This window comes from Manacus candei, unplaced genomic scaffold (assembly GCF_025592945.1).
Source record: "Manacus candei isolate 608988 ecotype Guabito, Panama unplaced genomic scaffold, ASM2559294v1 h1tg000011l, whole genome shotgun sequence".
In the NCBI taxonomy this organism is placed as follows: Eukaryota; Metazoa; Chordata; class Aves; order Passeriformes; family Pipridae; genus Manacus; species Manacus candei.
Window position 1 is genome coordinate 5,233,698 of NW_026138059.1, and position 13,075 is coordinate 5,246,772.

Here is a 13,075-nt window from a genome sequence, read left to right on the forward strand (position 1 = left end):
TTTTTGTGATGTTGTTGTTATAAGATGGGAAAGAGAAGCACAGATGAAAGGGGAAGGAGAGATAGAAGGGAGCAGGCATGATGATTCTAGGGATTTTATTCTGGAAGTCAGAAAAGTGCCTTATAGGCATTTGAGTGCTGAAATTGTTAATCTAAAATGGGCGTGAGGATGAGAATAATGCTTTATATTAACAATTATACATGTATTTTGTTCATCTGACATCTTTGTTTACTGTGTTCTCATATACCTTTCCCCTGTGTCATTTACAACTGTCATGCAAGTTGTGCATAATTTTTGATTTTCTAAATGTTGGGGGGGGAGGAAATTTTTAAGTACCAAGTATGAAAGGTTAATGGGATCAAGTGTCTGACTGTCCCTGTTTTGCACTGCCTCATGCACCCTGACTTTGTGGTGAGGTTGCAATACTGCCAATGATGATGACAGAATGATTGCAGAGGAGCATGCCAAAAATCTTTGACCCAAAGACCACATAAGAAGCCTTATGGGCTCTTGGTTTATAGAGAAGGTTCTCCACTTACTTCTTGGGATAACCTTTACTTTTTGTGACAATATATCATAAAAAATGTAGAGAGTTCAGATTTCTGTGTATGGTCTTCTGACTGTATTATTTCAGAAAATAAAAACCTTAAGCAGCACTACAGGCTGGACACAGTGGCTGGACAGGGACCAGGCAGAAAGGGACCTGGCGGTGATTGACAGGGGACTGAACATGAGCCAGCAGTGTGCCCAGGTGGCCAAGAAGGCCAATGGCATCCTGGCCTGTGTCAGGAATAGTGTGGCCAGCAGGACTAGGGAAGTGATTCTTCCCCTGGCACTGGTTAGGCTGCACCTTGAGTGCTGTGTCCAGTTCTGGGCCCCCTCAGTTTAGGAAGGATATTGAGGTGCTGGAGTGTGTCCAGAGAAGGGCGATGAGGCTGGTGAAGAGTCTGGAACAGAATTCTGATTAGGAGCTGCTGATGGAGTTGGGGTTGTTTAGTCTGGAGAGGGGGAGGGTCTGGGGAGACCTTATCACGCTCTACAACTACCTGGAAGGAGATTGTAGCCAGGTGGGGATTGGCCTCTTCTCCCAGGCAACAAGCGACAAGACACAGTCTTAAGGTGTGCCAGGGGAGGTTTAGGTTGGACTTTAGGAAGAAGTTCTTCACAGAAAGAGTGATTGGGCATTGGAATGGACTGGCCAGGGAGGTGGTACAGTCACCTGGAGGTGTTTAAGAAAAGACTGCATGTGGCACTTAGTGCCATGATCTAGTTGGCAAGGTGATGTTTGGTCATAGGTTGGACTCGATCTCAGAGGTCTTTTCCAACCTAGGTGATTCTGTAATATAGATGGGATAGATAAAAGAAATTCCTTGGTCTGATTTTTCTTTAAATACTCACCAGTAGCTGGTTTTACTTGACTGCAAATGGAGAAGGCACATCATGAGCAAACAGTGACTGTTTTGGATTTTGGGGGTTATTTTTTCTATTTTTTAATTAAACATCTGTGACGGTTTAAAATATTTACAGTTATGAATTATAAGGTATATGTTTTTGTAGCCAGCTTATCAGAATTAATGCTTTGTAACGTCTTTTGGACCCTCAGTAAAATGGTGACTGAATATATCTGTTATGTGCATACTTTGCTTAAAAGTAAATATAAGTAAATTCTCTTACAGGCACTTTAAATTATACTTAACTGCAACTGCTGAACACTTTTCAGAAAAATTTCAAGCATTAATTGTGGATGGTGAAGGCAAGGAAAAGGAGTATCGTGTTCAATGGCAAGACTTTTTCACCGGACATGTCGTTGGTTAGTATGAAGTAGACTATGGGTCAATGCTGAGAAACCACAGCTTTGCAGGAGTCTCTTGGCCAGAGTAAATGGTGTATTTTCCTTATTTTTGTCAGATACAAGTAGGATGAACAAATAAGCTTAATTCTTATGCCCTTTGGGTTTTCTGGTTTTGTTTTTGTGGTGTGTTTGGGGATTTATTTTTTTTTAGGTTTGGTGGGTGGTAGGGTTTTTTTGAGCTATTGCACCCATGTACTAAGATAGGACTCTTGTGTTTAGTTTGGCAGAACACAAAGCTATAATTTACTCAAGCTGTGGCTTGCAAATTATAATTTATTTTTTTAAATGATGATGGTGGCTCTAATTCCAGCTGGAATGTAGGACTTGTTCTGTGTCCCAGAACACAAAGAGAAGTAGAGGTGATGCAGTGATGCCCAGATTGCTCAGTTAAAAGACTTACAGATAGTTCTTTGTAGATTACTTTTCTGTAAATAAAGGGTATCTCACTCCACTTTTGTCCAGCACTAATGCTTCTGCTAAGTTGTTTTTATTTCTATGTTATCTGTGTGATGTAGTGAGTCTTTTCCACTGGAGTCCAGGCTGACGCTGTGAAACTGCTGTGTGATAATAGTTAGATGCACACTGCTTTTGTTGGCAGAAATATTCTGTGTCCCATTACTAATCCCCAGAGCCATCTCAACACTTTCTGTAAAATTAAGAGTAACATCTGAGTCTTGTTGACTGTGACCATTGAGAAGTTAAAACTGAGGGGAAGTGTTGGTTCATTTCTTTTTTTCTTTGTACTGAACAGTTCTTCAGAGACCAAGGAAGGTAATTTGGCATGAAGTTTAGAAACAATTAAAAAAACCCCTAACAAACAGTGTAGGAGTGCATGCAAGCAGAGCTGAATTAACTTATATCTTCCTTGCTTATGTTAAAGGAGAGCATAATTCCAAGGTTGTGGCACATATTGGGGATGAAGATTTTACAGTGCGAATCAATACTGATGGAGAAGAATACAATATTGAGGTACTCTTTGCTGTAGGAAACTGTATTCAAACAATCATTTTCTTTCCCTGTGGGTATTTCTCTTTCTAGTTAGTCACGTTTGACACCTCTGTAGCTCAGAGTAGACTTGGTGGTGGTGTTTGTTTTGGGGTGAGAAGGGAGAGGAAGGGAAATGTGAAACCGGTGTGACTGTTGCAAATGTTGACTTTTGGTAGCAAGTGTTGCAAATGTTGACTTTTATTAGCGAGTGTTGCAAATGTTGACTTTTATTAGTGACATTCTCTGATGGTTGCATGCTTTAGATACATCGGGCAGAAGGTATGTTTTAAACAGGAAAAGGTTTCAGAAACAGAAATGGATAACGATAGTAATTAGTGGTAATCATGTCTTCTAGAATAACAAACTGTGTGGCAGTCTGAGCAGAGTCGAGGTCTGTGGAGCTTTCTAAAATTTTGGCTGTGTTATGTTGTGGAATTTTTCCCATTCTTAAACCTTCATTTGAAAAATCTGGTTTTTTATCTTAGAGCTTCATTTGTAAATCTGGTGTTTTTCCCAACTCTCTTGTTTTTCACCATGTTCATTGCTTGTCTTATTTTAAACAGTGGGTTAAAAAAGTATATTCAACAAGTATATAATTAGAGACTATCCTAATGACTTGTTCAGTGCAGTATATTCCCAGACACAAGCAGTATTAGAATGTTTGAATGACAGTAATTGTGGCTGAGTGTTATATGGATATTGTAATTGTCTCCAAACCCAAGGATGCAGAATTATGGGTAGACTTGAGAAATCTAGTCATGTGAAAGTATAAAAATGTGATTAAGATATCCAAATCACTGTATTTGTGTTTTACATCACCAGCATACAGTAGCTGTTTGATTATGATTTAAAGCGTTTTTGCGTCTGTGGTCCAGAGCAGTGGAAGTGCAGCCGACCCCCTTGCTCCTCGCTGTCTGTGTCCGTGCAGCTGAGGGCAGGCAATGGTGTGCAGGCTCCAGCTCGCTGTTGGTGTCCCCAGGTCAGCTTTTGCCCCTGACCAGCCCTGGATGAGATGATGCCTGTCTGCAGTCAGAGAGGATGCCTGCTAGAGTCTGTTCCCAAAAGGCAGCATGGACAAAGCTGCTTCACTGTTGCCTGCCTTTGTTTTCATGGTGCTCCTGTATCATTTGGAAAGGTTATGGACCTCTGTATAAACCACCTGTGCCCTCAGACCTTACCTTAGCATGTGAAACACTCAGTTTTGAGCTGCAGACGTGTGGCTGCTGGGCTGGCACAGCCTTCATGTTCTGGGACCTTTTTGCTGTGAACTGAAAGCACAGTGTGCTAAACTGAAAGCATGGTGTGCTAAATAATAGCTGTCTGAAGTTGCAAGAGCACTGCTGAGGGCCAGAGGAGACCCAAACCCAGGTGCTCTGTGTTGTGGATGTGGTCAGTGCTGCTTGGCTTTGGCCAAAGAACAGACCCTGTCCGTGCTGTATTTAGTGGTGTTGCTGTAGCTGTTACATTCAGAAAAAATAAGATATGTTAGTAAAGTAAAAACTGCTCTGTTAAGATGATCTCAGAGTTTTGGATGCCCATGTAGCATAAGAGAGTTGAATTCTGTTGGCTTTCTTGGGGATGTCATTTTATCAGTAGACCTGTTGCTGTGGGCAAGGTTATCAGAGTCTAGTGCATTTGTGTGTGGGCACAGAAAGCTGTGGAGGTTTGGTGGTACATACCTATAATTTTTTACCTATCTAGACTTAGTCTTTGCATTGACAGCGTTCTTAACTTCTTCTTGTGCTGTTAGCCACTGTGGAGATTCGTAGATGATGTGGAAGATGAAAGGCTGCTGGTCTACAGATCTGAAGACATTAAAGACTTCTCAAGATTGCAGTCCCCCAAAGTGTGTGGTTATTTAAAGCTGAATGAAGAAGAACTGTTGCCAAAAGGACTGGAAGACAGGAAGCATAACGAAGGTGAGTGTCCATAGTTGGGAGAGCAGCATCTTTGAAACACTTGAATTCTGGCTGTGTTAGCAAGTAAGGTCAGAACCTGGGCAATAATCTGTGTTGCTGTTTCTAGTTTAACTGTTAGCTCTTTAAATTCACTGGGGCCATGAAGGTGGGGAGTGGCATTAACTCATGCCCATTCCCCGTCCACAAAAGCCCCAACAACTGATGAAAGGAAGATACTGTTGCTCAGGCCACATTTATTCCTGGCTTGTTGAATGGATGTTTGGCCCCACCAAAATGTAGGCTAAGGAGAGGAAGCCTTTTCATCAGGCCTGAGCAGTTTATGACAGCTGGTAGCAATGTAGGTACATGTTCTGAGATGAACATTAAGACAACTTTGTACTTCTGTGCACTGTGCAGCAGGACCTGTTTGGCCTTGATGGTCACTCAAGAAATCCATCTTGAGATATGATGGGGTTTTGAGAGATTTCAATACCTTTTTCCTCTGTGCTTTGCTGTGTCAGCAGAGGTTGGGATAATGACTAGGAACAGGAGGTCTGAGACTGAGTTGATGACCATGAAAGCTCTGTAGGTAAATCTGATGAATAACTTGATTTCACTGCTACACATTCCTTTCCTTACAGTAAGTTTGAGCACTGTTACGAAGACAAAATTTAAGAATAGCTATTAAAAAAAAGCCCAAAACTAAACATCCCCATTCTCTCCACAGAAACACACCCACATTCACAGTCATGACTTAAATAAGGATAATAGACTCAGTGGTAGTTGTATTGAGTGTTTATTGTATTTAAAATATTCACTGTAGCAAGCATCCATCGGAAGAAAAGAGCCACTCCAGAGAACTCCAAAAACACGTGCAAGATGTTGGTAGTGGCAGATCATCGTTTTTTCAAGTATATGGGCCGTGGGGAAGAGAGTACCACGATAAACTATTTGGTAAGTAAATGGACTTTGTTAAAATTTGCTGGAACTAACATAGGAAAACATAGTGATCCAGCAGTTAAAACAACATACAGCTTATACTACTTTCGTGTAAGTGACTTGTGACTTGTGTGTAATTTTTAAATGGGAAAGTGCTAAAATCATGCTTTAAAAATAGTTTATAATGATGATACTGTAGTTAAGTCTTCTTCAAGTTTGCTTATAAGCAAATTCCTTCCTTTCATATATTTCTTGTGGCTATGCCATTTTCTACCTAAGAACTGCTCTTTTCCCAGTCAGAACTTAAGAGTTTCCTGGCTTTTGAAATCCACTGCAAAGGATCCAAGCATCTCTGAAGTTCTAGCATGTTTAATGCTCATAGGAGAGGCAAACGCAACTTACGTAGATTTCTTCTTTTTTTCCAAATTCTTTCGGGATTCTCTGTCCAGTACAATAAAATTAGAAGCAGGCACAGTAAACAGTTTGTTTGGTTGTACATGGGTGTTGTGGGTTAACTCCACCAAGCAGTTCAGCCTCACACAGCTGCTTACTTGCTCCTCACAGATGGTGGAGGAGAGAATAAAAAGGGTAAAACTGAGACAGCTTGTAGGTTGAGATAGAAACAGCAGAGCAAAAGCTGTTCACGGAAGCAAAGCAAAATAAGGAATGAATTCACTGCTTCCCATCAGCAGGCAGGTGTTCAGCCATCCTCAGGAAAGCAGGGCTCCATCACGTGTACCAGTTACCAAGTAACCCACCAAAACCAGGTGATTGTCTACCTGACAAGTTTTTGTGGAATAGAACAAGGCCTGTCTGCAGCCTTTCAGCAGAAGTGGAGAGTATGGGGGGGGTTGGGAACTGGAGACAAAATCAAATGAAAACACTTTTGGAGGTCTGTTGTTTGCCAGAAGTCTCTTTCTGAGTTCAACTCTTTGAAATGCTAATCACTGTTTCACCTTTGCTGGCTTTTTCACCTTTCTGTCCCCAAAATTGTTTTTACATTCTCCAGGTAAGGGGACCTCAGTTGGTGTGTTTGCAGAGATGCTTTTATCTCACCATCTGACATGTGCTGAGGCTGGCCCACTGTTGTGTTTCCTGGGTAGATGAGTACTGTTAACAACACAGTAGTTGGAAAACTAAAGTATGAACTATTATTGAGTGGCTCTGAATGTCACTTCTCATTCTCAGCAAGTTTGTGCGTTTCTGTTTAGTAGAAGGTGGTTTTTCAGAATATGTGAGCAGCTTGAATAGGGAGGTATTGATTGTGAGCACTCACATCTGGAACCTTGTGCTTGAACCATAATGAGGAAAATAATAGTTTTTTAGCTTCGGGAATCAGTTAAACTAGTTAAGCACTTAACTGCTAAGACAAAGCAGTAAAAACAACTCCCTCCTCTGCCCTTCCTTTTAAAGAAATCTGGAAAAGTAGTGTTTGAACAAAGTGTTTCCCAAGATGTCTTGTTCTTAATGCTGTTGTTCTTCCACTACACAAATTAAAGTGATAAATGGAAAAGTTTGTACTGCTTTTTTAAAATGGAAAATTTTCGAGGGTATTTGATAATACTCACTGATCCAAAACCAACAGCACTTGGATCCAGAGAGTATGTCTGTTACCTTGTATGAGGTTCGATTTTAATTTGAAGTGGGTGTTTCTAGATAAGTATGTTGCACCTTCTGAGAGTGTCTTGACTTTTACTGCATGAAAGCTCAACTAAGTAACTTGTGTTTCTTTTCTAAATAGATTGAACTGATAGACAGAGTAGATGACATCTACCGAAACACTTCCTGGGATGATGGAACCTTCAATGGGTACGGCATACAGATAGAGCAGGTATTCACTGGACTCTGCAAAGGGTTTCCAAATTAAAGAAACATGGTTTAAATGTTGGGGTTTCTGATTATTTTATCTGGATTAGAGCTAAGATAATAAAATCCTACATTATTAACTCCATCCAGGAGCACTCAGAAATAGCATCTTACCAGTGATAGTGTTAATGATCTGAGACATCATGCCCGTTTTCAGTTCCTACAGTGTTTGAGATGTGAGTTTTCAGGGAGAATATTTCCATATTTAATCTCAATCCAAAGATGCTTTTTTCCCCAAATGAGCAATTCTTGTTTCTGTCAGACATACTTTTATGAATTTATGTCATATTTCTGTCTGTGGCTGCTGCTTAGCTTACAAGACCTGAGTGGGCCTCAAATACAGATGAAAAAACACAAATCCTGCCTGAAGAGCTTTAGTGGCTCCCTTAGACATCATGATATTGTAGAGGCTGGTGTAGAGTGGACATTAGGTAATGTAGTGACTTCAGTTTTATGATGGCATCTGAGAGTTAGTGCACAGAAACATGAAAAAGGACATTAAAACCAGGATGAATGCATCAGCTCAGCATACTGCAAGAGCTGTGATGTGGGACATGGAGAGTAATGGAACAAGCTAGCTGCCCCTTTGCTGGGAAAAAGTCTGCAGGAACAAGAGAGGAGCACTAATTGGGCAGGGAAGGGGAGAGAATATGAAGCACTAATTCTATGTTCCTGGGAAAGTAACAAGCCTTTAAAATATGTTTTGGTTAGCTAGAACTCTGAAATGATTTGGGCTTATTCGTACTGGTTGTATTTGGGGTTTTTTTGAAAGAGTAAAATGCACGTCAAAGCAGAATGTTACAGTGAAACTTTTGATGTTATCCTGTAAAAAGGCTGGTGTAGTTACTTATGATGTAGTTAGTGTTTTAACTAGCAGAGCCTGGAAAGTTAACATTAGAATCATACTGAGTCTGAATTTTTCTCCTTACAAGGAGATGTTTAAAATTACATTTAAACCTTTTCTGTAGCTATAAAATTGACCAAAATTCCTCTACATTATTGTTGCCCTTTTTGAAATGTAGATTATCATCCACAATGAGCCAAATTCTGTAAAACCTGGAGAAAAGCATTACAATATGGCAAGAAGCTACCCAGATGATAAAAAAGATGCCTGGGATGTGAAAATGCTGCTAGAGGTAGGTTGTAACCCTTGAAAAGTGTTGTCTTTTACAGAGGATTACTCATTCATAAGCTGCTCTGTAGTAACGGGTGAAACTCCTCTGCTCCCCTTCGCATGACGTGTGGGTGTCACACAAAGTCAAACCAGCTGCTGTGCCCTGTAGGCCATGGTAAAGGGCTCCATTGCATAACTACAGAGCAGACACCAATTAGTCTTATTAATATGGTCTGAGTCAGAAAGACAGTCCTGATATGGCTGGCCCTGAGACTGACTGCCTTGTGACCTTCATCAAATTATTGTACTTGGTTTTCCCCTCCCTGCGAAAATGGGAAATGAATAGACAAGTTATGTAAATGAATGCATACAATGTATTTGGGTGTTTGTTTAATTTCCTACAGCTCTGTAGGACAGCTAAACAGCTGCTGTTTTCTGACTTAACCAGATTTAAGAGGTGCTTGTCTGCACATTAGATAAATGTTCTTATCTGTAGACTTCTGATATGCACTGTAAACTTTCTAACAGAGATTTGACTATATTTTTTCTTTATTAAAGCAATTTAGCTTTGATATTGCTGAGAAAGCAGCTCACGTGTGCCTTGCTCATCTCTTCACGTATCAAGATTTTGACATGGGAACGCTTGGTTTGGCTTATGTTGGCTCTCCCAGACCTAACAGCCATGGTGGCATTTGTCCTAAAGGCAAGGCTTCTTCTTCTTCTGTCCCAGTTGTGGGTTGAAAGCTAGTTTTTGTTATTTGTGTTTAATCCTTTTCTCCAGCTTTCCTGGAGTATGTTGTGTTATTTGCATACACTCTAGTAGTTATTTTTTGCATAGAAGAGATGGCCATTTTTTTGGCTGGAGATGGAAAAAGAAGGGAAGGAAGGATAAAAGTCACTAAGCTATTGGTGTGAACAAACTGGCTAGAACAAACCCTAGACCAAGGGCTGCTTTGTGTGGGTGCATCTTGCAGTGACTGTGGAATGGCAGATGCTGTTGTCTTGGAAATTTCTGATGTTTTCCCCTTTACTGCAATACATGAGCTGTTTGAGCTGTGCTTGAAAGATTTCCCAGCCCAAAAAACTGGCAAGAAGCATGCTCTCACTAGTGAGCCTGTGAGAACAATAAAGCTGTTCATTTCCCCAGACAAGGATCCCTGTCTCCCCAAAAGTACCCTGAAACCCAAGAAAAATGTTTGTCAATTTTCATTTGTTTATTTCTCCCTTCTATAGCTTATTACAGTCAAATTGCAAAGAAGGATATCTATTTGAACAGTGGCCTAACCAGCACCAAGAACTATGGGAAGACCATCCTCACAAAGGTAGGAGCATATCCTCCTTGTATGTGTGTGCTGGTGATGTGTGCCATGGGATTGTGACAACCTTCTGTGCTCTCTGAAACAAACTGCTGTCTTTCCATTTGAGTCAGCTTCCTGGGGACAAGGATGTAGGTCACAAAACAAAAATCATCCTTTTTGTTGTTGCTTACAAGGGGAGATTGAATTCACTGCAAAAGAGGAGTGAGGAAACATAGCTAGTGTCTAATAGGAACTGTAGGTTCCTAGGTGTAAACACGTTTTTGATATCTAAAGATGAATTTAAATGTATTTTGCTTTAACAAAAAACCCAAACAAACAACAAAACTCCAACAAACACACCCTCAAAAAGAACAAGGAGGCAAAGTAGGAGGTTTAGTTTGAACATTTTAATGAAATTCTTCCACTTGATTTTTGTGTCCTTGAGGAAGAGAACAGGACTAATTGGTGCTTATACTAAGCTTACTATAAGTTGATGCTGTCTGGATTTTTTTCCATACTTGATAAGACAGTAAATACATAAAGGCCTGAATATGAGCTTTGTCTCACTTGTAAAGATACCAGAGCAGTGCCTGTGTCTGCATCTACAGAATCTTTGCAGTTGGGCATATCTTGCTTTTGCTGACTTCTGCTGACTTCTCAGCTGTGCTTTTCTGTAGCCTGATTATAAAGGGAATTCATAATTGATGTGTGGGCTAAAACTTGGCACAGAAACTGTCAAGAAGATAGGAAAAAAAGACAGTGAAGCTTTGTGTTAGAAGGATGTTGACAGTGAGCTCTTGCTGTTGCCATGCCATTTGCATCAATCTCCAAACTGGAGTTGTGCCTTGGATTACAAAGGAAATTGAGTTTTTTGTCTTCCCAGTGGGAGGCACAAGGCTTGGGATGAGGCAGTGGGAGCATTATGGGTTGGTTTCACAGGGAAAGTGCTGCATAGTAGCCACTTGGGTTTAAAAAAAAAGAAAAAAACCTGCTTAAAACACTTCTCCGAATAAAACCCAGTGAAGCACAGGAGGGATCCCTGGGCAGCTCTCCTGTCTCTGGCTCTCACATTAGCCATGCTTAGACACGAACCAGTGCTGCTCATTCCAGTGCTTGCTCCTTCCCGAGCCCACACAGCAGCTGCACTGAGGGATTCTCTCTCCTGAACTGCCTGGTGTCCTTGCATTCACCTTTATTTCTGTGCAAGGTTAGTTTGTGGTTGTCACCTTGTGAGGTTGACACCATCTGCTGGCTAAGGCGCTGTGGGAGGTGCACAGCAAGCAGAGCTGGTTTAGGATCCTCAGCACAGGCAGACCTGTCTTGCATAAATAATGTTGGAATTACATCCCTGTTGGGCCACAATTGTAGGTGTCTTTCCCAGTAATCATGCAATAGCAGAGTTTATTCAGCGCTCCTGATGTCATCATCCCTTTAGAAGAAATAATTCTAATGGCAATAGATGTTAAACAAGAGATTGACTAATTGTAGTAGCTGGTGTTCGTTTGAATTGCTTTTTGTTTCAACTTTTTATGCCTTCCAGCTACTTAAAAGCAAATTTTCATATTTTAAGTATCTTTATTGCATTGAAAACAAGCTTAAATTGGTATTCTAGGACAGCATTTTGCCTTTAGCACTGATTTAGTGTTCAAACCTAGTCCTGGAACTTGACTTTGAAATTTTATTTGCCTTTATTTCTCCACTTTTAGAAAAAGAAAAATGTCCATCCTGTCCCTCTTGGTGTATCTTAGAAGTGCTGATAGCCTGGAAGTAGCTGGGATCTTCTGTCCTTTCCTGCTCGGACTAATTTTTTTCAACATTGTTTTTTTCATGTTCAAAAAAGGAGGCTGACCTGGTTACAACACATGAACTTGGACATAACTTTGGAGCAGAGCATGATCCTGACAGTCTGCCAGAATGTGCCCCCACTGAAGATGAGGGAGGGAAATATGTCATGTATCCTATTGCTGTCAGTGGGGATCATGAAAACAACAAGGTATGGTTGTTTAGTTTTGCTTCAACATACAAGTTTCTGCTGTGGTCAGTGACCCTTTGTATGGCAACTCTGTTTAGTTAATGATTCCTGTTGCTTGAAACCATCGGGAATGTAATGGGTTAGCCATAAGGAGAAAATATTCGCAAGCAGTTGGGTTCTCTGCAAGATAAGGTCATCTTTTGGAATCTGAGTTTCAGTGGAGTTCATAGCATGTCAAGGTGCATTTTAATTAGTTGCTTGTAATTAGCTGTGGCCACATGCTGCTGCAAGCAAGTCATCAGCAAGAGTGCAGTCCGGGACCTTCAGTACCAAATAGTGTTTGGGTGGTCCACAGCTGCCGCTGTTGTAGAGAGACTGCCAGACACCACAGCTGCAGTGGGAGCTTGCATTGGCAATGTGGAGTTGACCTTGTGCCTGTTCTGCAGATGAGAAACCAAGATTATCAGGGGATGATTAGTCTGCAGTGGAGTCTGACTTGTGGCTCGTGCCCAGCCCCGCTGCCGAGAGGTAGCGCAGTCTGTCCCTGTTGGTACAGCTTCACATCCCGTCCTGGGGGTGGTGAAGCCCTGAAGCCATGGGAGAGCTGGGGTTGGCTCTGAGCCCAGCTGTGTGGGGGAGTCCCTGCAGTGTAATGTAGCAGTGTCCCTTACAGACCCAACCCTTACTTTCCCATCTTAAAATTTTTCCGAGGTATCAAGCTGACAGTATAGAGGGAATAACTGCTTTCTGAGACACCCAAATGTGGAAGTGTAGGGAGGCCATGGCTGTCTTAGATGCCAGTTGTTGACAGAAAGGTACACTCCTCAGTGCTGCTCTTTCCCCCCCGTGACTCTCTAGATGTTCTCAAGCTGCAGCAAAAAATCCATCCATAGGACCATAGAGATCAAGGCCCAGGAGTGCTTCAAAGAGCGCAACAACAAAGTGTGTGGGAACTCCAGGGTGGATGAAGGGGAGGAATGCGATCCTGGCCTCTTGTACCAACAGGCTGATCCCTGCTGCACTGCAGACTGTAAACTGAAAGATGGTGCCAAATGCAGGTAAGGGGAAATGAGCTGCAACTTCTCTTTATGCAGGAGAGAGTGAAGGGCTGGGCTGAAAACTCCTAAAGCCACTTGCAGTGTCACAGGC

At 41.5% G+C, this 13,075-nt stretch overlaps 1 protein-coding gene across 2 annotated transcripts in view; it reads left to right on the forward strand.

Annotated features, from left to right (window-relative positions):
- ADAM17 (ADAM metallopeptidase domain 17) overlaps nucleotides 1-13,075 on the forward strand; it is a 35,504-nt gene that overhangs the window by 12,981 nt on the left and 9,448 nt on the right. For both annotated transcript variants that reach the window (XM_051778296.1, XM_051778297.1), the window contains exons 3-12: nucleotides 1,677-1,810; nucleotides 2,733-2,821; nucleotides 4,590-4,758; nucleotides 5,561-5,691; nucleotides 7,418-7,507; nucleotides 8,565-8,678; nucleotides 9,215-9,359; nucleotides 9,890-9,978; nucleotides 11,795-11,947; nucleotides 12,785-12,984. In XM_051778296.1, the coding sequence (XP_051634256.1) occupies nucleotides 1,677-1,810; nucleotides 2,733-2,821; nucleotides 4,590-4,758; nucleotides 5,561-5,691; nucleotides 7,418-7,507; nucleotides 8,565-8,678; nucleotides 9,215-9,359; nucleotides 9,890-9,978; nucleotides 11,795-11,947; nucleotides 12,785-12,984 (1,314 nt within the window). The remainder of the gene's footprint in view (nucleotides 1-1,676; nucleotides 1,811-2,732; nucleotides 2,822-4,589; nucleotides 4,759-5,560; nucleotides 5,692-7,417; nucleotides 7,508-8,564; nucleotides 8,679-9,214; nucleotides 9,360-9,889; nucleotides 9,979-11,794; nucleotides 11,948-12,784; nucleotides 12,985-13,075) is intronic.